This window comes from Anabrus simplex, chromosome 2 (assembly GCF_040414725.1).
Source record: "Anabrus simplex isolate iqAnaSimp1 chromosome 2, ASM4041472v1, whole genome shotgun sequence".
In the NCBI taxonomy this organism is placed as follows: Eukaryota; Metazoa; Arthropoda; class Insecta; order Orthoptera; family Tettigoniidae; genus Anabrus; species Anabrus simplex.
The window spans coordinates 1,219,162,135-1,219,186,679 of NC_090266.1; the positions used below are offsets into that span (position 1 = coordinate 1,219,162,135).

At 37.5% G+C, this 24,545-nt stretch overlaps 1 protein-coding gene across 4 annotated transcripts in view; it reads right to left on the bottom strand.

Annotated features, from left to right (window-relative positions):
- LOC136864808 (phosphatase and actin regulator 2) overlaps positions 1-24,545 on the bottom strand; it is a 1,136,936-nt gene that overhangs the window by 102,209 nt on the left and 1,010,182 nt on the right. For all 4 annotated transcript variants that reach the window (XM_067142230.2, XM_067142231.2, XM_067142232.2 and 1 more), the window contains one exon: positions 10,121-10,369. In XM_067142230.2, coding sequence (XP_066998331.2) covers positions 10,121-10,369 — 249 coding nt within the window. The remainder of the gene's footprint in view (positions 1-10,120; positions 10,370-24,545) is intronic.

Genomic DNA, 24,545 nt, shown 5'->3' on the forward strand with positions numbered 1-24,545 from the left:
ACATGAGGGCAAAACGCTGGCAACCAGGAATGAGTTAGCTGGAAAATTTATAATGTCCAATAACGGACCATTTATATTGGTATTATAAATTTACTCATTCGGGACAAATATTTCAGATTCCCTATGGGAATCTACATCTATATCAGATGATGAATCAGTCGGTCGGTCAGTCAGTCAGTCAGGACATGTTATTTTATATATAGAAATTGGTAGAAAGTAGTAGTTGCATTGCCCTGTGTCAGATCACACTTCTACGGTACTGAGGTGGTTACACTCCCTTCGGTCCTCCTTTTGCTCTTTTCCATACCCCATTCTTCAATCACTTCATTCCATATGTTTGCCTGTTCCTGAACTTCCTCCAGCATATTACTGTATAAAAATAAATATGCATCTCCTAACACATTTATTTTATTTTTCTACGAAAGCTTCAAGTTCTGTTGTGGTGGTTCCAGTAATGGCAATGAGACATATACAGACTGAGGTGTTGGATATGGAGTGGTCATGACCTATGCTGATCAGCTGTTTGATAATGTGCTTTTACTTTGACAATTTGTTCACAGTGTCGAATTCTTGTCAGAGCAGAAGGAAAGAGGTATTGGAGCGATGGGAACAATGCGATAAAAAGTTTACCCTGTATCCTGCTGAAAAGATAAAGAAGGAGAAAAGAGGGATATCAAGCCTGGTCAGATAAAATTTTAGGTAAGCATATAACAGGGTGAATACTCCTCCTCGTCAAATGGTGAAGAGGCAAGTTGGACAGTTTTCAAGGGAGAAGAGACTCAACCATACAACAGTCATATCGGACGTCCATCAGAGGGAAGAAATCGTACTTCACCTCGCAGATGTCGCTGATTCGTAGAGGAGAATACAGAACAACTATATTTTTGGTGATGCGTTATTATGGCTATTCTGGATTCAAACAAACCGGTTGTAACCAGCAAAGGAAGGCCTTCCATTGTATCAAAACTTGAGTCCAAGTATAATGGATGAGAACATTCATATGGACAAGACAAAGCAAGTGATGTGCCAAAAGAAAGCAACCACAAGGACCCCTCCTGGTCAGCTGTTTTGTCTCTTTTCATGCAAAGTGAAAAGATTTGTGAAAAAACATGAATTACTTGATATCCACAGTTAATGCCAGCTTTACTTTGTAATATTAATTTATTTTGGCATGTTCACAATTCTTTCTGAATGAAGGTTTTGCAACTTATCATTCCTAAATAAATACCACAAAATTTAATTCTATAATCTCTATATTTATAACATAATTAAAATGTCATATTTCAGTACTTTTATGTTTTTGGATACCGACAAGAAGATTTTTGAGGTAAGTAGAAATGACATATGCTTGTCTCTTAAGAAAAGGTATTTTTCACATTTCTTATGAAAATGTAGGCATATTATCCTGCTGTCCCTTTGTGCAAAACCTGGGAAGGTTATTACTTAAAGCTCATAATACGTTATTACTAAAATCCCAGAAACCACATAAACACAATGTTTGAAAGTTTCAGGAACATCTGGATCAAACAAGAAAAACCATTTCAGTATAATGAAAGAATCTAAGTGAGGAAAAGTACGGTAGAGTGTTTTGATTTGTTTCCACATTATTATGAGTAGATGATAATTATTTAATAAAAACAAGATGTCCTGACTGACTGACTGACTGACTGACTGACTGACAATCAATGCACAGCAAAACCTGCTGGAGATAATTGCATCAAAATTTGAGGACATGTTCCTACCGTAGTGTAGATGCGCACTAAGAAAGGATTTACCAAAATTCCTATTTTAAATGGGTGTAAAGGGGTGAAATGTGATTTTATATTTTTGTTAATATCTCCATTTTTGTGAAAAAATATTGTACTTATATTCATTCAAATATTTCTCTTCTTATAGCATAAATACTATTTTAAAAGAAAGTTCTAGAATTCCAATTTTAAAGGGGTGAAAAGGGGTGAAATGTGGTTTTACATTTGTGTTCAATATCTCCGTTTTTGTGAAAAATATTGTACATATATATTCATTCAATCTTCGAAATAGTCTCAATAGTACAGAAAACATCTTGCATTTCTTAAAAAGTCAACGGAAATATTTTCTTTTCAAGATTTTACACATGAAATAATTCCCTTGTGCACATGAATTTTGGCTTTTGCCAATCCAAAATGACCGCGGCACTTTCCAACATATAATAGTATGTGCTAATTAACTCCGCTTCCGTGTATTTCAAGACGGTAATCAACCAAGTCCTTAATGAAAATAAAATACATATAATACATAAAATACATATAAGAATATTTGTGAGTGAATTAATGAGTAGCTGCTCTATGCATCGCTGTTAGCGCAACGGTTAAGTCAACAGGTTGCAGACTTCAAGACTGCAGGTTCGAATCTGACCATTGGCGGCTTTTTTTTTAACACAGGGGTATTGTTTTATCAAGGAGAATTATTACCCCTTTGTTAGTAAGTTATGCAGCCGCTTACAGTTTACAGGAATTATTTCATCCGCACAACTGGTAAAACAGTCTAGGCGAAAGCAGCGGCATCGACATACCAGAAAAATAATCCCGATGTACATAGAGCAGCGGCAGCTACATACCACCAAAATAATCACGAAAATCACAGGACAATTCAAACACGATATGAGCAACATAATTAAGTTTCGCTCCGGGATGTCTTACGATCCTGAAAAGAATTACGAAGACAACAGCTTGATAACCATTGGTACAATGATCCATAAAATCGAACTGCGCGAAGACTGTTTTTCCCCACGGACAATTTTATGTTGACTGTTCCAGAGTAAGTTCTCCAAGTAGCTTAATCCTTTTGGCACCAACTGCCAATATTTTATATAAAGAAGTTCTAAACTGAATAATTATATTTAAAATTCTTCTTTTATTTCTTTTTATGTGATAGTACGATTTTACGTTACTTATTCCTTGATTACGTATATTAAAGTTCATGTTTTCTAAAGATATTTAAGTTATTTGATGCTTAGGTTTTAGATATATTTAATTATAATTTGTTTCTTTAAATCTTTAAAATTATAATTTATTTCAATAGCAAATATTTGTATTTGAACTCTGTATTTTTATTTCATAATTCAAAATTAACTTTTAAGATTAAGACAATTTAAATAAGCTCACTCATATCTTTAATATTTCATTTTTGTTTCATTCCAAACATAAAGCAGGCAAAGAAATTGTTACAAACAAAGTATGTAAAATATTAATATATTTATATTTCAAGATCACAGGGAATTTTATGTCATTTAATAGCAAACTCTGAATACACGTGAAACTTTTCAATTCCAGCCGAAGCTGGGACGGGAAAACACATCATTTACGTCTTACATTTCTTACGGAAGTTGATGAACGCATGGGATTGATTCGGTGACCTTCAAAAGAAAATTTGAAATAAAAAATATAATAGAACTTAACTGAGGTATGACGCGAGCGAAGCCGCGGGCAAAGTGCTAGTTATTTAATAAAAATTATGTTTCAAAGAATAAAAATTAAGGCAGATTAAGATTTCATGGCACAGCACTAGTTTCAGTATCTCAGTACCAGACACTGAAAGTTGTCATAATGAGATAACTCTGAATAGCGGACACCTGTATATAATGGATTTTTTTTTTTCAATTCCCCAGCAAAAATATATGGTTTTAATAATGTAGTTACTCCTAAATAATGGAAATTCTCAATAATGGATACAGACACCAAAAACTACACACCGGCATTCATTTAAAACCTCTAAAGAACTACCAGCTTGAAAGAAAACACAATTTCTGGAATTGGGAGGCAAGAGCGACTCTTTAATGGGTACAATTTGTATTGTCGTGGAGTGGCAATAAGATGTATTTCATGTGTTCAAAGAGAACTTACTGAAGTTCAATGTTCCTTATAATAAGAAATAAATTCAAAACTTTTGTGTTGATAAAAGCAAAGCAAGCAAAGGGCTAAAAGGAGACAAGAAGAATCACCAAGCCCGTCGAAGCGGTGTTTTTACTCTGCGATGCGTAAGCTGCACGCATTGTTATTGTCCTTGCAAGCAGCCTGCATGAGCATCAATTGCTGCTCTGAATCGCGGCTGTGTCGAGAGAGTTACCCTTGCAAGTCTGGTTCCATCTTATTTGTTATGGGAACAGTCATAACTCTTGCTATTGATGTTCAGAAAATCCTAATAGTCCCTCATTATGTTAGGAAGATTGGTGATTGGTGTGCTGTTAGTGCAAGACGAATAACTGGGCCTATTTTTTTAGAGACGACAGAAAATTCAGAGCCAGATTACATTGTGACACCGTTCTCTTCTCGGTTAACGTAACAAGAAAAACTGCAGGAGTGGTTTCAGCAAGATTCAGCCCCTGCTCACACGAAAGAAGTTTCCCTTCTTACAATCTCGGAAGTGTTCGCAAAGAGAGCGATTGATGCTGATCTATTTCCCCCTCATTCTCCAGATCTAACAGTGCGAGATTTTTACTTGTGGGGTAAACTGAAAGAAAGAGTGTATCGAACAAATCCTCACACACTGGAGGAACTGAAAGAAAACATTACGAACGAAATCAGAAACATTACAGTGGCAGACCTCGCTCGTGTCAGCCAGAATGTGGTTACGTGATACAACGTCTGTATAATCCAGGAAGAATCCAGCATCTTTTATAAGGTAGGATTTCATATAAGATTGTATACATGCTTAAAAGCGGGGCAGACCCACGCGACAAGGCAAGTGCTGTAGTGCAGAGTACAAGCAGCGTCTTAGTTTATAGGAGACACCCTGTAAGCCTCTATAGTTCTATTATATTAGGAAAGTGACAAGCAGTGTTTACAGTAATTTGTAGCAAAATGCATTCTAAAAGCACTGAAACGCACCTATCTATTATAATGCGCTAGTGCCTAGGAAGTGTGTGAAATCTGTTTTACAAGTTTACTTCAGAACATGTAATAATGTTACTCCTATTATCAGCGAGACTGCAGGTTTGCCTTGTAATGTTAAATCCTCAGCGTATTTGTCAATATATGCTTGTTTTCTCAGTCAGAAGATGCAATTGTACACAGTCATAACAAAAGGAACGGTCCAGCTCCTGGGGTGAATGGTCCGTATAGTGGCCAACTACAGCTCGGTACATTTACACGCTACCAACCACCACAGAGCATCAGGGGGTGCTGTGCAGCTTGAGAACCCCTTGCTTCTTTAATTTCAACGACGGCGATTTGTAAAGTGCCTCGGGCTTAATCCACACACGGTGGAACAAGTTCAGACCTACTCAATTTGTACTCCAAGAAGTAAACAACATTTCATTGGCGTAGTAGCACAGAGCAGGAGGAGCACGTGGAGCAGAACAAGACCACCTCGTACTCGACACGACCGGCGACGTAATCAAATGGAAGGCAGATGTGCCCACCAAAGTTGTTGCAAGTTCTGCATCAAATTGTGAGCAAGGGTGACAAGGAAGTGTTGAAACGCAAGCTGACACTAGTCTAAACAAGGTTCGTCTCACTGGATGTAGGTTCTTCAGTCTGCAATTGAAGGGTACACGAGAAAAAGGGGGAATGTCATATCTTCTACAAACTGCGAGTTTCAACCATTAATACTGTCTACAATAATACATGTACATATTATGTAACGTTAGCCTAATGTCACGAAAATAAAGGCGAATGTCAGTCTTATGAACACATTATCATGGAAATAAAGGGGAATGTCACTTTTAACAAAACCTAACAAATAACCTGTCAATTAATAGTGAGAAAGTGTATCAATGAACGATCTTCCCTCTGATCTTAAGACGTGCAGATCAGAAAATTTTGCTGTAGAGATTGGATGTAAACCTAAAATAGAAATAAATTACATATTTCAAATCTCAATCTTGCCAGCATGTTTGCAAATGTAGAGCAACTTCATGTACACTGACTCTTGCACTTATGTTCATAAGATGCCTCTGGAAGAACAAACTCAATAACTGGTGTTTCTGGTAAGTGTGGAATTGATTTTGGAACATTTACAACAGGTCGTTCCCAATGGTCATTCTAACTGTTTCTGCATTCCATGAATCGTGGATGCTCAATGGAGATGACAAGTTTCCTTATAGGTCTTGTTTTAAAAGAGCAAACTTTTCTGTACAAGGGAATAAAAAACTTGGTCCACGGACGAATCATTGGTTGATCAACTTCAATTACATGGAAAGGGAAGGGCATAATTCTGGCACTTCTAAAATGATCCACCCAGTCTTCTGGAGTTTCAGCTGCAAATTTCTGATTAATTAGTGCCATGTTTCAATCGCACTCTAAGTACGAGTGCCCACGAATTGGAAATACTATTTTCACAGACTCGAGGCGTTTGGCATGATGTACTATAAAGTGGAGAAATCTGAAAACAGTCCAGTTCTTGTTCTGTCCACATGCAGAATCACATAAGATTGTCAGGTGTTTTATCTCGTCCCCAAGTTCACAAAATATAAAATGATGTAACACAGAACACACTTCATCTGCTGCTTTATGTGCAACTGTCTCTGGGTATGTATAGAATACCGAGTGTCCACTAGACAAAACATGTATATTGAAGGGAAACAGTGACAGCTGTCTACGGTAATCACGTCATTAGTGGATAAATTAAGTATGCATAAATTCTTTTGGAAATCCATCGCTATTGTCACATAACAAACTGACATTCCCCCTTTGTTTCTTGTTCTGTAGTGACATTCCCCTTTCATCAATTGTACATGTATTCTTAAACTTGTTATATTTCCGTGACAATTCCCTTTACTTGGTTGTAAACTATTCTCCTCACCATAAAGTATATATGGGTAGTGTTAATTCATTTTTTGTTTTACACTGACATTCCCCTTTTTTCCCCATGTACCCTTCATTTATAAACTATCTGAAAAATAAATTGTGTTCTTTCCTTTTCAGGTGTAATTCTGCTGCCATATGTTTTCTTTTTCAGATACTTTATAAATGCATTTATTCAAAATTACTTTCAGCAGCCTGAATAAGCAGATAGGCAACTTTTTAATTTTAAAAAAAAAAACCTATGTCCAAGCGTTAGAGATCATTTTACATGGGCTAGGTGTCTGGAAATAATGATAGTAGGCCTAGAGATAAGGTGCGCTAGTGGAGCTTGTGTCTGTATGACTATCATACAATCCTCCCTCCTGGCTGCCTTCAAGTATGTCCTAAATGATGGGCCATTCAGCGCACTTTCCATGTTGCCTCTGATGTCTTGTGTGCTTACTGCTCGTGACAAGTATCAGTCCAAGTGAGGTTCTACCTTCTTTCCTGACGACTGTTCATATTTACACAAAGAGCAAGACGTATGTGAAATCACACAAAACTACAATACTGCTTTTGTATTTTGCATCAATGTAATGATTTTGCCAATTTATGTGGCTACTGAAAGTCTTTTACAAAGTATGCAACTTGTTATAGTTTAAGTCTTTGTAGAGGAAGTCCAAAAGATCCAGTGAACGACCTCGTCAGAGTATCAGTGTAGGACTACAGATGGATATAATATAACACGTACGAGCTTCAGTTTGCTGAGCTAGAAGGTATAACATTTCCTTGGTCCAAAATAATAATAAAAAAGTTGGCATATGATTTGGTCTTTGAATTACATCAATAAACTGTAATCACAATTTCACAATTTTTTGTACTTTTTATGGACAATGCAAACGAACACTTATGGATATTTCTTTGGCAGGGTAAGAAATGTCCTACTCTAACTGGAAATATGTAAAAAATATCCATTTTTGTTTATGAATTGAGAAAGTAATGTGAAACCAATCAACGAACTTAAATTCAAAGAACAATAGCATGGAGAAATACAACAATTCTATAAATAACAGATAAACTAAATGTCTGTCCCAAGACGTCACATTCTGCAGCAGTAATTTCTTCCTGGAGCTCATTTCACTCAATTCTATTACTTCAGGAAGCTATAACATGATTTTCTACTTCAATTCGTTATTTCTCACAAAAGTGCAGCAGAAATATAGTAGGCAAGAGAATGGAGATTTTTGAGCTCGATGTTTAACTACTGTCTGAAATACAGACACATACAGACAAGGGTAGCAAGATAGAAGATAGATAGAAGAGAGAGAAGATAGAAGAGATATAAGAATGACAAGAAAATATTATACCGCATATTAGGTAACTGAAGAAAGCAAAAAGAAAATACATCAACAGTCATCAACAAAGATGGAAAACCTGTGTGGGAAGAAAAAGAAGTTTTGAAAGTATGGAAAGAATACTTCCAAAATCTATATGAAGGACAAAATGAAACAAATGAACCCAAGGAAATAGATGAAGATAAAATAAATATCACCATTACAGTGGAAGGGACGAATAAATGATCAGACGACATAGGAAAAGAACTACAAATGTCGGATGAAAAAAAAGCTGTATTAGAAATGAACAATGGCAAAGCTCCTGGAGTAGATGACATCACACTGGAAATGATTAATGCAGCAGGACCTACTGGAATGCAGTGGCTGTATAGAATGATGAAGATGGTATGAACTGACGGAGAGATTCCTGATGATTGGACAAGGGCAATTATTGTGCCTGTTTTAAAAAAGGTAATAAGGCACTTTGTGAGAACTGCAGAGGAATAGCATTACTGTCATTGCATGAAGATTTATGAACAGATAATCTTACAAAAAATCAAGAACAAGATAGCTTCACAATTAAGAGATGAACAACAAGGATTTAGACCTGGAAGATAAACTATTGATTCCATATTTACAGCTAGACAAGTAGTAGAAAAGAAATGGGAATTACGGAAAGACATCACAGTTGCATTCATAGAAATACAAAAGGCTTATGACACGGTTAGAAAAGAAGAGATATGTCAAGGGCTGAATAGAATGGAATCGTCAAGAGAAATGCAATTCAGAATTAAACATGTATAAAAAATGTCTGAACTGTGTTAGGTATTACAGATGGCAAAAAATCAGAATGGTTTAGAACAGACAGAGGAGTTCAACAAGGAAGTGTACTTTCACCAGTGCTCTTTAATATAGTGATGGACAACATTATGAGGAAAGTTCGCCAAGGGTCAACAGCAAATGATATGAAAGTCATAGCATATGCAGATGATATAATGATATGGGAAGAAAATGAACAAAAATTGGAAGAACAACTAAATACCTGGCAGAGGGCAATTGAAGAAGTAGGCATGGAAATACATTCAACGAAAAGTGAGGTAATGAAAATCAGTAGAGAAAGCAAAACAAAACAAAACAAAACAAAACAAAACAATTAAAAAAAAAAAAAAAGGGATGTTAGATGTAATGGAAAAATTCTTTAAGAAGTAGATGCTTTTAAATACCTAGGAGGTAAGCTAACTGGGAAAGGAAACATCAAGGAAGAAATTTCAGAGAGGATAGGAAATTGCTCAGAATTTTATTACTGTGTATCAGACATAATTAGAAATTGGAAAGTACCTATCAAAGCAAAAAATCATGATATACAAATCATATTATTTGCCAATATTGACCTATGGATCAGAATGTTGGACTTGGTCAAAAAAAAGATCTAAGTAGATTACAAGAAACAGAGATGAGCTTTCTGCAAGGGAAACACGCTACAGATCCACCCTCTAAAAGAAACTATGGAGAGAAATTGGCTGAAATGGTTCAGCCATGTCAAAAGAATGGGACAAGAAGGATTACCAAGAAGAGCTCTGGAATGGACAGAATCTGGAAGAAGACCAACTGAAAGACCACGAACAAGATGGAGGGATCACGTGGAGGATGGCGTAAATCGGAGAGGACTACAGTGGCAGAGAGTGATGAACAATAGAATGTGGGGAAAAAAGCAGATACGTATCAGGAAGAAGGAGAAGAAGAAGAAGAAGAAGAAGAAGAAGAAGAAGAAGAAGAAGAAGAAGAAGAAGAAGAAGAAGAAGAAGAAGAAGGCTTACATATTTATTTATTTTTTTACTTTGAAATGTGTCTAACATGCCTGAATTTGTCACTAGCGTTACATGGAATTATCCCAGATTGGAAACATCAGTTTTTCTGGGAATAATTAAATTACAGAAAAGTAGTCAGCTGCCTATCTAAACCTACTGCTGGTCTTTGTTGGTAATGTCAGTCCCAAGAGGTGCTGAATGAACAGAGCTAAAATACCTTCGTAGAGGAAGTCCGAGAGGTCCAGTGGGACAGCATTGTGAACACCGCTACCTGCTGCGATTCCCGCTCCCGGAGGACCCTGTCGGAGTAACAGTGTAGGACTAGGGGAACTGAACATGGGAGGAGGAGGGATCGGGCCTATCTCCGACACCGGGATGGGAGGCTCGGGAAGTTCCGACAACGTAAGCGTGTCTGGTCGACCTTCGCTGCCGTCGCCAGATTCCAACGATGCTTGTCCATCAGGAACTGCAAAGAAAAATAAGATAATATAACATCATCCAATCTTCAACATACTGCAAAGATTCTTGGGCTGTAATATGATACCAAAAGCTAGAGGCATCAGCCTAAGGTAAACAGACAGAACACAGTTACAGCACAAGATTAGTGAAATGTTATTTCCTACAGTCCCACAATACTTGTAAATTGTAACTTCTCCCTTGGTCAGTTGATCATAATATATCATGCCCTCAACAACTATTCTTTTAGAGTAGTGATTATCCTTACTCTCTGATAATCTTCCAATTCTTTGTAAACAATGTTTGTGGTATTGCCTTTTGGGGCTAAGATGACCATGTGACATAGAACTGTACAAGTGAGAAGCAGTCTTCTCTCAAGTTAAAAAAAAAAAAAAAATTTGTAAAGTAGATTCCAAAACTCTATTTCCACATTTGTAACATCTTCAGTTTTTGAGATATAAGTATCCCCATAAAAATAATTCAACCCCTTTATCACTCTCCCCCCCCCCACAACAAAAAAAAATATGCGTTTCTTTATTTTTAAAGGAGATTCCAAATACAAATTTTCACATCTTTAACATCTTTAGCTTTCATAAGTATCCTCATACAAATAATTCAATTAATTTTTCAATTCTTTCATCCCGATTAATTGGATTTTTGAAAACAAAAGAAGAAGTGCTTTTTATTCTTAAAGAGATTCCAAACACCAATTTTCTAATCTGTAACATCTTTATTTTTTGAGCTATAAGTATCCTCACCCCCTCCCCCTCGACTGATCAGCCCGCCCCCAAATGCGTGTTTCTTAACTTTTAAAGGAGATTCCCATACGAGTTTTCACGTCTGTAACCTTCAGTTTTTGAGGTATAAGTATCCACATAAAAAGAATTCAATTCTTTCACTTCCTTTCACCCTCCCCATTTAAGTGAAATTTCTGAAAGGAAAAAGTGTTTCTTTATAAATAAAGGAGCTTCCAAATATCAATTATCATGACTGTAACATCTTCAGTTTGTGAGATGTGTGTGTCCTCAAAATAGAAATTCAACTAATTTTCACCCCCCCCCCCTTAAATTGATATGTGTGTTCCTTTATTTTTAAAGTAGATTCCAAATACCAATTTTCACGTTTGCAACATCTTTAGATTTTGAGATATAAGTATCCTCACTCAAATAATTCAACTAATTTTTCAATTCTTTCAGCCCTCCTTAAGTGGATTTTAAGAAAACAAATTATCTATGTTTCTTTAGTTTTACAGGAGATTCCAAATACGGTACCAAGTTTTACGTCTGTAACATGTTACGTTTCTGAGATATATGGTAGAGATATTTTTTCTAAAAATTCACCCCGTCTGTCACTCTTGGTTCATCCCCCATTAATTGGATTTTCCAAAAACAAAAAATATGTGCTTTTTACTTTTAACGGAGATTTCAAATACCAATTTTCATATCTGCAACATCTTCTGTTTTTGAGAAATAAGTATCCTCATAAAAGTTATTCAACCCCCTTTTCACTTTTTTCACCCCTCTTAAAGGAATTTTCCGAAAACAAAAAATATGTGTTTCTTTATCCTTAAAGGAGATTCCAAATACCACTTTTTACGTCTGTAAACTTTTAAGTTTTTGAGATATAGATATGCTCATTTAAAAGTTCATCCCGCTTTTCACCCCCTTAGTGAGCACCTACACTGTAATTTAAATGTATCACCAAAATTTCATTTCTTTATGTCAAGTAGTTTTGGCTGAATTCGATTCAGCCAGTCAGTCAGGACCACCGAGCACAGAATAACAGAGTAGGCAATGTGCCGCCATGTTGCTTGTACCATAACATTGGAGACCAGTTAGTGTAAGTGTGTGAGCAGTGCACCACGTGTGAAGTAAATAAAGGAAGTTTGTGTTATGATTTTAAAATGCCAACTTGTGTTGCGTATGGATGTGCAAACAGAACTTCACAAATACTAAGTGAAAAACTAAGGCTTCTGAAGCTAATGGTGCTGAGTCATCTACATTATTAATCCCAACATTTACAGACCCATGGAATTTATTGCCATCCCATTCCAAATGTTTCCTTATAGCCATGGAATCAAATAAAAGTGCACAAATCTTAGTTCCTGTGTATGATTTAAGTGCCTGAAAAGCTTCAGCACAGAACCCAGGATTTGATACCATCGAGATAATGTTCTAGGGTGTGGAAGACAAGTGTCAAAGTGTTTCTCACAAATGAATATGGCAAATGCTTACAGCTTTTGCACTTTGTTACATAAAGCCTTATCTTCTTGTTGTTTATACAAACACAATGAGGTATCTGACAAACCACTTAACATGTCACAGTACTCAGTATCTATCAGAGCCTTCTTTTTAAGACTATCTACAACAGTACTTAGTTCAGCAACCTTTTTCTTCATTCACCTCTTTTTCTGGTGCAATAATTTTATTTTCTTTCTGTGCAATTTCTTTGGTTTTCATATGATCTATTTGGGCACTAAAACATGTTTCTGCACTTTTATTACAGATAGATTTTTCCACAACAGGTACTTCCTGAACTGCTGTAGAAGAGTCTAATGAAGGCATTTCCACAGTCTTTGTGATTTTAAGGATTCTCCTCTCCTGTAAAATAAATTTAAAAAATTGTAGGCTTGCCGTATAAATATGTATTTTGACATATTTCTCACATCAAATGGCTAAAATGAAGAGACTCTAATCTTTAATTTTATTTGTAGGTACTTTGGAAAAGCAACAAACACAGATGGCACAGCCCATATTTGGAATTTGTCCGTAGGTTGCAGGCTAATAGCCATAATACTGCCAAATTTCAAGTTCCTAGCACATCTGGAATGGTCTAACCTGAAATTTGAGTCCGATACTTTGATTGGGTGGGGAGTAAATGTGAAAATTGGAGTGTGTTGGAATTTTTCCTTCGCTTACTACAGCCCAATATCTATCAAACTGACAAATTTCAACCTTCTAGTTCATGTGGAAGGGTCTAACATGAAATTTGAGTCCGATATTTTGATTCGGCGGGGGGGGGGGGGGGGGGGAGGGGCCTAACTATGAAAAATTTGAACGTTTTTGAAAACTTCCATGGGTTCCAGCCTAATAGCTATCAGACTGCCGAATTTCCTGTATATATATGTCCTATGAGTGTGTGAATCAAAAAAATAAATTATGGAGGTTGAACAAAATTGACCAAAACCAGGAAAATGAAGCTCAGTCTAAGGTAGAAAGGGTCGAGATACGACAAGAAGTCTTACGACCAAAGTTGTAGATCACTTCATTTTAACATCAGAAAGTGCAATCCATTTATGATAGCAATTACCGTTCAGCCACAAGATGGCTCGAAACGAAAGTCTGCATAGTAATTAAATTTGGCTTCATAATTCGATTTTTTTAGTGGGTAAGATATTAAAAACGAACTTATGCAATTTCTACGTCGGATACAGGCTTGGAGCTAGAGCATTGCCAAATTTTAATTTTGTAGGGCACTGCACTATGGCGTCCGCCATATTGCTTGGGGGAGGGGGCAGAGGATTTTGATTGGGCGAGGAGGATGCTAAATATGAAAAAATTGAACTTTCTGGAATTTTTCCTTGGGCTGCAGCCTAATAGCTATCAGACTGCCGAATTTCAAGTTCCTAGCTCATCTGGAAGGGTCCAACCCGAAATTTGAGTAAAATATATTGATTCGGTGGGGGGGGGGGCTAAATATGAAAAATTTGAACTTTTTGGAATTTGTCCTTGGGTTATAGAATAATAGCTATCAGACTGCCAAATTTCAAGTTTCTAGCTCATCCGGAACGGTAGGATCTAACCCGATATTTGAGTCCGATATTTTGATTCAGTTGGAAGGGGGGCTAATTATGAAATATTCGACCTTTTTGGAATTATTCCTTGGGTTACAGCCTAATAGGTAACAGATTGCAGGCCGGAAGGGTCCAACACAAAATTTGAGTCCGATAATTTGATTGAGCGGCGGAGGGGGGGGGGGCTAAATATGAAAAATTTGAACATTCCGAAATTTTTCCTTGTTACAGCCTAATAGGTATCATCTCGCCGGCTGGAAGGGTCTAACATGAATTTTGAGTCCGATAATTTGATTGGGCGGAAGGGTGTATCACAAAATTTGAGTCCGAAATTTTGATTCGGTGGGGGCCTAAATATTAAAAATTTGAACCTTTTGGTATTTCCCTTGGGTTACAGCCTAATAGCTATCAGATTGCCGAATTTCAAGTTCCTAGCTCATCTGGAAGTGTGCAAACATTAATGTCAGTGAGTGAGTGAGTGAGTGAGTCAGTCAGTCAGCCTTGTGGCTTTATATATAAGATATAGGATAGAGCCGGTCAATGTGCTCGCTAAATAGTGCAGACTTTCATTTGGAAATTTATTGCGGCCAAACGGTAAGTCGTATCGAGGTACGGATTGCGCCATAAGACGTCCCTTTTAGGGCCGGTTCTACCACCTACTGGTAAAGTAGCGCGTAATTTGCCATCCGCGTAAAAGAATGTTTCCGTTCGACCACCCCTAGGTAGCGCTATCGGCAGCATAAATCGTAGTTACCCGGCGCGTAATTTATCGGCCACTTCGAGGGCCCGATAAGACTTTACCTGCCGGACAAGTTTTGAGAGTTGAACATTATTAGCTGTACTTCTGGTGACATACAACTTAAATTAGCTTAGTATACTGAAAAAAAAAAAAGCATAATACTGTAACAGTGGCCGATATTGTATTGCAGGATCTTGAACATTAATGCTTCCCTTGTGTTGCAACGGTCACACCAGCCTCTCGCATCGGTAGCTTAGGTAACACATATTATAAGTCAAGCATTCGTACAGAAACTTTAAAAGGATATAAAATCAAAATCTATTTGGAAATAATTTCAAATGGGCTTTAATTTTGTACTTTTTCAGTTTTCAGACACGAGGTATAACTTATTGTATGTATCCTAACTTTTTTTTTTTTTTGCTAATTGCTTTACGTCGTACCGACACAGATAGGTCTTATGGCGACGATGGGACAGGAAAGGGCTAGGAGTGGGAAGGAAGCGGCCGTGGCCTTAACTAAGGTACAGCCCCAGCATTTGCCGGGTGTGAAAATGGGAAACCACGGAAAACCATCTTCAGGGCTGCCGACAGTGGGGTTTGAGCCTACTATCTCCCAAATACTGGATACTGGCCGCACTTAAGCGACTGCAACTATCGAGCTCGGTACTAACTTTTCAAGTGTTCTCGTAGCGTAATGGCTAACACGCGTACTTTTTAATACAAGGTATACAAGTTCGAGTCTTTATTATGACGAATCTTTTTTTTTTTCATTATTAGCGTTGTGTTAATCTGTATGACTCTTTTCATACGTTCTTTTGTTAATAATATATTTCATTGAAATATTTAACCACAATATTATGTCTACTAGGAAATTGCTTTTGCTGCTTATAGAAAGTGGCGTTATGATTAATAACACATAGGACTGTCGCCCAGGTAGCAGATTCCCTATTAGTTGTTTACATAGTCTTCTTGTAAATTATTTCGAAGAAATTGGAAAATATTCCATTCCCGAATTCCTCTTCCTATGAATGGATATTTATCCCGATTAGTTCTTTACATTTACAGTACCTTCCAACTTTATCTTCATAAAGTTAAACATTAGAATGAAATGCTTTATCAATAAATGTAAGGACGTGGAACTAAACGAGGTCACAGAACTAGTTGCAAATAGAGCATCGTGGAGATACTTAATCAATTCACAGAAGCCTGCAGATAGAATGCTCAAAGTCCCTACGTATATGGAAGCGCGTAAATGAGAGTTAAGAACAACGGCAGGAACGAAAACACATTTTAAAATGTAAATTAGAAATACGATGAAAACCTGCGTACCTTCTATTACGGAGCGAGCGACTTGATCAATCTTCTACGAGAATACTTTTCAAACACGCTGCCTTACCTGACAGGTTATACGGGCGTAAGAAAATGTAATCTCGAGGATTTTAATCCCAATTAGGTATCGATATTGAAGATCATAGATTAAAATCACGAAAGCTTGACATAAATCGTTGTCCATAACTCTTAAGACTCCCCTTATTAGGCTTTTTGGTGATAATCAGCAGACGCAAGCACAGGGAAATAAGACAATCGAAATGAGTTTCATGCATCTGACGATAGATAGCACCACACTCGAAAGCGAGAAGTCGCTGTAAATCAGTCTAGCCAACTTCGTATATCGGTATCTAGCTCCGGGTAGCTACCTAGCGCTTGTACGGAGGTGGTTGGACGCAAGCCAATGTACCAGCCGATTTACACCTCCAGGTAGTTTACCTCCCGGGCAGCTGCCAGCTATTTTACCAGCAGATGGTAGAACCCGCCCTTAGTCGCCTACAGTACTGTCTAAGGCATTTTGTCGTACCTTGCCTATTTATACCATAGAAAGGGGTGAACCTTTCAATCCATATCAAATTTCGTCCGCTTAACACCAGTTGACAAATAATTTTGCCGACTTACCAGACAGCTACAGTCTTGAAACTTAGCAGGCTGGTCGACGATGACACGATCTAGAATTTTGGTTATTTGAGGTTTTGTCGTATCCCCATGGGCTTCACCGTAAATTGCTTGAGAAACATACATTATGCTGAAATTGGACTAGTGTTTCCACATATTCCATCCATTTTCCAATACATTCAAGGCAGCTAGAATAATGATGGGCAGTCTACATATGGCCAATGGTCGTGCCAAGGAGCGTGCCGAATTTCGTGCAACTATCTGTCTTATGAGTGTGTGAATCAGTAAAGTAATTTATGGAAATTTAAGAAAATTTTCCAATACTGGGAAAATGAAGCTCAATCTGAGGTAGAAGGGGTCGAGATACGACAAAATGTCATAGGACCAAAGTTGTAGATCTCTTTATTTTAGGAGCTGAGAGTGCAGTCCGTTTATTGATAGCGATTGCCGTTCAGCCACAAGACACCTCGAAACGAAAGTCTGCACCGTCATTAAATTTGGCTTAATATTTCGAATTTTTTTTAGTGGGTGAAATGTTAAATATTTGAACTTCTAGCAATTTCTACGTCGGTTACAGGCTTGGAGCTGGAGCACTGCCACATTTTTTATTTTGTAGGGCACTGCATCATGGCGTCCGCCATTTTGTTTGGGGGGATGGGGGCAAAAATTAAAATTTGAATTTTTTGAATTTTTCCGTAGGTTGCAGGCTAATAGCTCTAATATTGCCAAATTTCAAGTTCCTAGCTCATCTGGAATGGTCTAACCCAAAATTAGAGTCCGATATTTTGATTGGGTGGTGAATACGGGTAAATATGAAAAATTGGAACGTTTTGGAATTTCACCCCGGCTTACAGCTTACAGATTGCAGAATTTCAACTTTCTAGTTCATCTGGAAGGGCCTAACACGAAATTTGAGTCCGATATTTTCATTGGGCGGGGGGGGGGTTGCTTAATATGATGAAAATGAACTTTTTGGAATTTTCCCCCGAGTTACAGCCTAATACCTATCAGGTTGCCGAATTTTAAGTTCCTACTTCGTCTGGAAGGGTCTAACATGAAATTTGAGTCTGATACTTTGATTGGGCGGGGGGGGGGGGGCGCTCAATATGAAAAATTTGAACTTTTTGACATTTTTCCTTGGGTTGCAGCCTAATAGCTATCACACTGCCGAATTTCAAGTTCCTAGCTCATCTGGAAGTGGGCAAACATTAATGTCAGTCAGTGAGTCAGTTAGCCTTGTGGCTTTATATAACAGGGACTAGCTGATGTACCCGTGTTTTGCTACGGAATTCTACACTGTATACAGAATTATAGGTTAGGTAGTGTACACGATGTGAGCAAGATTGTATTAAATTGCATAGCTCTTAACGTTGCCCTAGAAACGCGATGGAGAAATCACCAAACGTCTCTCCTATGAAGACTGGGTTAGGGAATTTTCATTGTAATGGTGGGCCCGCTTGCCTACCATCATTCACAATCAGGTTGGGGAATCGCATTATAATGGCAGACACTCGTTCTCCATCTGCCTTTTTATATCCTCAGAAAGACTGTCTTAGTGGTTCTCCCACCTGAAATGAACATAGGTCATTACAATGACGTCAGTAGGAATGGTGCGAGTAGAAGCAATGATTTCACATGAAATACTCGATCAAATGAAAAACCACACTTTTTCTCACGTTTAACGAACAGGACTACACAACCGATCTAACAGTCCAAAGTTCCAGAGCTGGACTGACCAAGCCGCAGACAGCCGTGATCCGTGAACACTCTTAGTCTTTTTTTCGACCGGGTGGGGGGGGGGTCGAATAGTGGAGAGTCCCAGGGCAAAAACTATCCGTTTCCTAGGAGTACCCGATGAGTCGGAAAATTTCAATTCACTACACTGGCGGCGGAAAAATCTATCTGACTTGGGAGGCAATTTTTCCTCCAAGCTAGAGGAGAAACTCCCTCTTCACAGCCATTTTTTAAATATAAAATGAATGTAGAATTTAATAAAACTGAAGAGGAAGAAGCTCTTTTTAAGAAACAGCTCTTTTCCATGATGAATTTTGTGTTATTTAGTGAATTGTGGTGCTATAATTTGAAATATGCCTCAATTGTAATTCTAGACCAGGTACTACTACTACTACTACTACTACTACTACTACTACGTAAGCGCCTGCCTTAAGAGTGCACACTGCTCATTCAAAACAGTGCGTCAGAGTAGCGATCGAATAGCTGGAATACTATGATGAACCAGTGAGTTACGTACCAGCAGTATCAGAAAATGTATGAACCAGAGGAATGAAATGCTAAAGAAGAAAGTTTTGTAACTCCCCGGCTATTTCCCGCCAATATTCAGTCAGACTGTTATACTCGGTACGCAGGAGTAATCCCATCGATCGGAGTTAAGAGGCAGCATAAGAGACAAAGAACATCACCACACACAATGGTCAATGTAATGTTATTGTTGATCAATGTTATGCGCTTTCAATATTGTAGGCCTTCACATTTAGTTTTCTTCCGACTCTGAAATACCACTCTTATCATAGTCGGTACGGTAAAATTGAATAAAACATAAATGGTCGGAAATTGTATTCTCTATAACTTTTGTTATGAAGTACTTTTCGATAGGACCAATAACATAGGTATTTAAAAATTAAATTTTAGGCGCCTTCCCCTAAACTACAATTTCATACAGGGCGATTGAAATTGTTTATATAGACTGTAGTTTCTTATTCCCCGACTCTATATAACAACTTTCATTAAATTCTGTTAACCCATTTTCTCGTAGCTCGGCGTTCATATGGACTTGCCAATAAAAATACAAATTAATTAATATCTGTGTTACCATAGCCGGTACGGTAACAATGTATGACATAATGATCGGAAATGTAATTCTATATAACTTTAGTTATATAGTATTTATCGATAGGACCACTAATAGTATAAATATTTGAGAATTAAATTTTAGGCCTTCCCCTGAACTACCATTTCACTCAGCGTGAGTAAAATGATTTAAAACCTAGATTGTAGTGGCTCATCCCCCGACTTCACATACCGATTTTCATTAAATTCTCTTCAGCCATTTCCTCGTGATGCGTGTACATACATACATACATACATACATACATACATACATACATACATACATACATACAATACAGACAGACAGACAGACAGACAGACAGACAGACAGACAGACAGACAGACAGACAGAAATTACGGAAAAGTAAAAAGTACATTTCCTTGTTACTATGGATATGGCCGATACAGAAATATCATTCTTTTCAAAATCTGAGCAATGTACAGACAAAACTCTTATTTTATATATTTATATAGACTAGCAGTCACCCGCGGCTTCGCTCGCGTGGATTTCGTAATTTGTTAAAAGTAATCGTTCCTCAGTACTGTACTAAGACATTGTCTGAAAATCAATAAAGTATAAAAACTCAACGAAAAATCGAGTATAATTTACCCCAGAAACTCTTTGTAAACCACGTTTGTGGTATTGCCTTTTGGGGCCAAGATGACCATGCGACATAGGACTGTAACATGTGAGAAACAGTCTCCTCTCAAGTAGAAAACAAACAAAAAACATGGTTTTTTTTATTTTTAAGAGAGATTCCAAATACCTATTTCCAGGTCTGTAACATCAACCCCTTTACCTGCCCTTCCCCCAAGCCCACCCCATCTAAGTGGATTTTCCGAAAACGTAAAAAATACATGTTACTTTATTTTTAGAGGAGAATCCAAATACCAATTGTCACGCCTGTAATATGTTACGTTTTTGACATATACTGTATATATACCAGTAATCATTTTAAAAATTCACCCACTTTTTCAATTCTTTTCACCCCCTTAAGTGGATTTTAAGAAAACAAAAAATACTTGTTTCTTTATTTTTAACGGAGATTCCAAAAAACAGTTTTCACGTCTGTAACATCATAGGAGAGCCTCCGTGGCTCAGGCGGCAGCGCGCCGGCCTCTCATCGCTGGATTCCGTGGTTCAAATCCCGGTCACTCCATGCGAGGTTTGTGCTGGACAAAGCGAAGGTTTTTCTCTGGGTACTCCGGTTTCCCCTGTCACCTTTCATTCCAGCAAAATTCTCCAATATCATTTCATTTCATCTGTCATTCATTAATCATTAGCCCAGAGGAGTGCGACAGGCCTCGACAGCCGGCACATCCCTGACCCGGTCGAATGACTGGAAACAGACTGTCGATTTTTATTTTAAAGTATCCTCATAAACAGAATTCAACTCCTTTACTAATTTTTCTAATTTTCACCCTCCCCCAATTAAGTCGATTTTCGGAAAAAAGGAGATTCGAAATACAAATTTTCACGTCAGTAACATCTTTAGTTTTTTTTTTACATATAAGTATCCTCATACAAATAATTCAACTAATTTTTCAATTCTTTCACCCCCTTAAGCAATTTTCCGAAAACATGAGAATACGTGTTTCTTTATATTTAAAGGAGATTCCAAGTAGCAATTTTCATGTCTGTATCTTTAGTTTTTGAGATATAAGTACCCTCATACAAAGAAAACAACTAATTTTTAAATTCATTACCCCACGGCCCTTAAGTGGATTTTCCGAAAACATGAGAATACGTGTTTCTTTACTTTGAAGGAAGATTCCAAATACAAATGTTCGTGTCTGTAATATCTTCAGTTTTGAGATATAAATATCCTCATAAAAAAGAATCCAACTCCTTTTTCACTTCCCACCCCCCACTAAGTTGATTCTCGTCCCCACAAAAAAAGTGTTTATTTGTATAGTAGATTCTAAATACCAGTTTTCATGTCTGTAACATTCAGTTTTTGAGATATATGTATCCTCATAAAACTAATGCATCTCCTTTCTCACCCCCCCCCCCCCGCCTGTCAGTTCATTTTCCCCCAAAATGCGTGTTTCTGTATTTATAAAGTAGATTCCAAATACCAATTTTCACGTCTGTAATATTCAGTTTTGAGATATATGTATCCTCATAAAAATAATTGATCTGTTTTTTCACCCACACCCCCCCATGTTGATTTTCTCCCAAAAATGCGTGTTTCTTTATTTCAAAAAAAAGATTCCAAATATCAATTTTTACGCCTGCAAAATCTTTTTCTGAGATAAGTATCCTCATACAAAGAATTCAACTAATTTTTCAAATCCTTCACCCCTCACCTTAAGTTCATTTTCTGAAAACAAAGAAATGCGTTGTGTCTTTATTTTTAAATGAGAATCCCAATACCAATGTCACCTGTGTAACATCTTCAGTTTTTAAGATATCACTATCGTAATAAAAATAATTCGATCCCCTTTTCAGTCCTTTTTACACCCACTGCTTAAGTGATTTTTGAAAACAAAAAATACATGTTTCTTTACTTTTAAACGAGATTAAAGATACCAACTTGCACGTGTGTAACATGTTAAGTTTATGAGATCTTGTGTAGATATTCTTATTTTTAAAATTCACCCCCTTTTTCAGTTCCCCTTCAGTGGATTTCCCGAAAATAAATTATTTATATTTCATTACTTTTACAGGAGATTCCAAATACTAAGTTTCACGTCTGTAACATTTTACTTTTCTGAGATATACTGTAGACATAATCTTTTTTAAAAATTCACCCCTTTTGTCACTCCTGTTCACCCCCCCCCCCTCCCATTAACTGGATTTTCCAAAAACAAAAATACGTGTTTCTTTATTTTAAAAGGAGATTATAAAGACCAATTTTCATGTCTGTAACATCTTCAGTTTTTTTAGATATAAGTATCCTCATAAAAGGTATTCAACCCATTTTTCCCCTTTTTCACTCCCGTTAAGGGGATTTTCCAAAAACAAAACAAAATACGTGTTTCTTTACTTTTAAAGGAGATTCTAAATACCAATTTTTACGTCTGTAAACTTTAATTTTTTGAGATATAGATATGCTCATTTAAACAAATTCACCACACCTCCCCGTTTTACCCCCTTAGCGACGGAATATCCAAAAATCCTCCCTTAGTGAGCACCTGTACTCTAATATAAATGTATCCCCTAAATTTTATTTCGTTCTGTCCAATAGTTTTGGCTGGGCGATGATGAATCAATCAGTCAGTCAGTCAGTCAGTCAGTCAGGCCATGTTATTTTATATACCGGGTGGTTCACCAGACCCTTATTTTTTCGGAGACATGCAACCCAAATAATGCGCATAACCTAAAGATCCTTATAATTTAGTTTTATGAACATGAAATAACTTGAAATTTCACCGTTTGGTCGATAAGGCTCTCCCCTCCCTGCGTGTCATCACTGTAAATTGATCGATCGACCAAGCAAAGGAAAACCTACTACGCACAATACTAAGGACCATTCTGCAAACTTGCGCCTTGAAATAACACAGGTACCCGTAATACGATCGATTTGATAGGTTATGTCACGTGCTCTGTAACGTAAAGAAGTTAAATGAACACTCTAAACGATCAATGAAGACTTTGAGACGGATATTAACTTTCGAGGTGGAACCTCTAGCAAGCAGCATGTAAGTTTATGTGTAATGCATGGCTAAAACTGTTAAGGGCTGGAGAACAACGTGTGTGATTTTCGGCAGCGTAGTTGTTCGAATCCAGCATTAGTCAAATCTTTTAAACGATAGATGTGCTCCAGTTTACCGCGGATACAATGATACATATTTTTTGCTATTGGTTGCGCTCTGATTTCGCGTCTTTCTCCTAAGGATGGGTGGGGGAAGGATTGGGAAGGAAATCGGCATTGGTCCTTTATTAACGTACCGTCCCGACAGTAGCCTGGTGGGGAAAAATGGGAAACCAAGGAAAACCATTTTCAGGACGGACAGAATGGAATTCGAATCCACAACCTCCCGAGTACAACGCACGCGAATTATAACCCACACTACATCACGATGTATTCCTATGAAGGGTTATTTGCTTTACGTCCCACTAACTACTTTTACGGTCTTCGGAGACGCCGAATTGTTACTAATTTGTGGAGAAAATACAGTCGAATTAATATGTATGCCACGTGCTCCGGATTGGCACCCTACTTCCTACCTACAGTCCAACATCAAATACACCTCGTCCCCGTGCGCCTTGAAGAACGCTCTAACATACAAAACTTGAAACACCTAGTGCAAGAAGTTGGACGTTGATCAAAAGATGTCACCACTAAAGTGATAGAGTAATGTGTTATTTTAAAGTTTCCTAAACTGAGTGGATTTCTTTTGTTTTTTGGGTGTATCACAGGTTGCAACAATTATTTCAAGAAGTTTGGACTTTTCTCCATATATACCTCTGGTGCAAAGTGGAATACCTAGAAATTTAAAGAAGTTTTGTGTTTATAAGTTTTCTGAACTGAATTGACTTTCCTTATTTTTGATACTTCAAGGCTTGCAACACTTCTTACTCATCCCGCCAGCTTAGGAGTCTGGCCAATCATAATTTTTATGTATTTAATTTTCAGCCAATCATAGGCTCCTTGTGACTTTTCGTCTGTCCAGTCAAAATGGGAGGGTGTGTCCGGATTTAGTACAGAGCCTTCTCGAACCTTCCTCACGGGCATAAAAGCTGACACCTTTTCGAGCTAACTTGTCTCATTGATCGTCGTATTACTGTGTGTGTGTGTGTGTGTGTGTGTGTGTGTGTGTGTGTGTGTGTGTGTGTGTGTGTGTGTGTGTGTGTGTGTAAAGAGAGGAGGCGTGGGTCCTCATTCTTCGGCAGGCAGAACACCAGCCCAGGTAA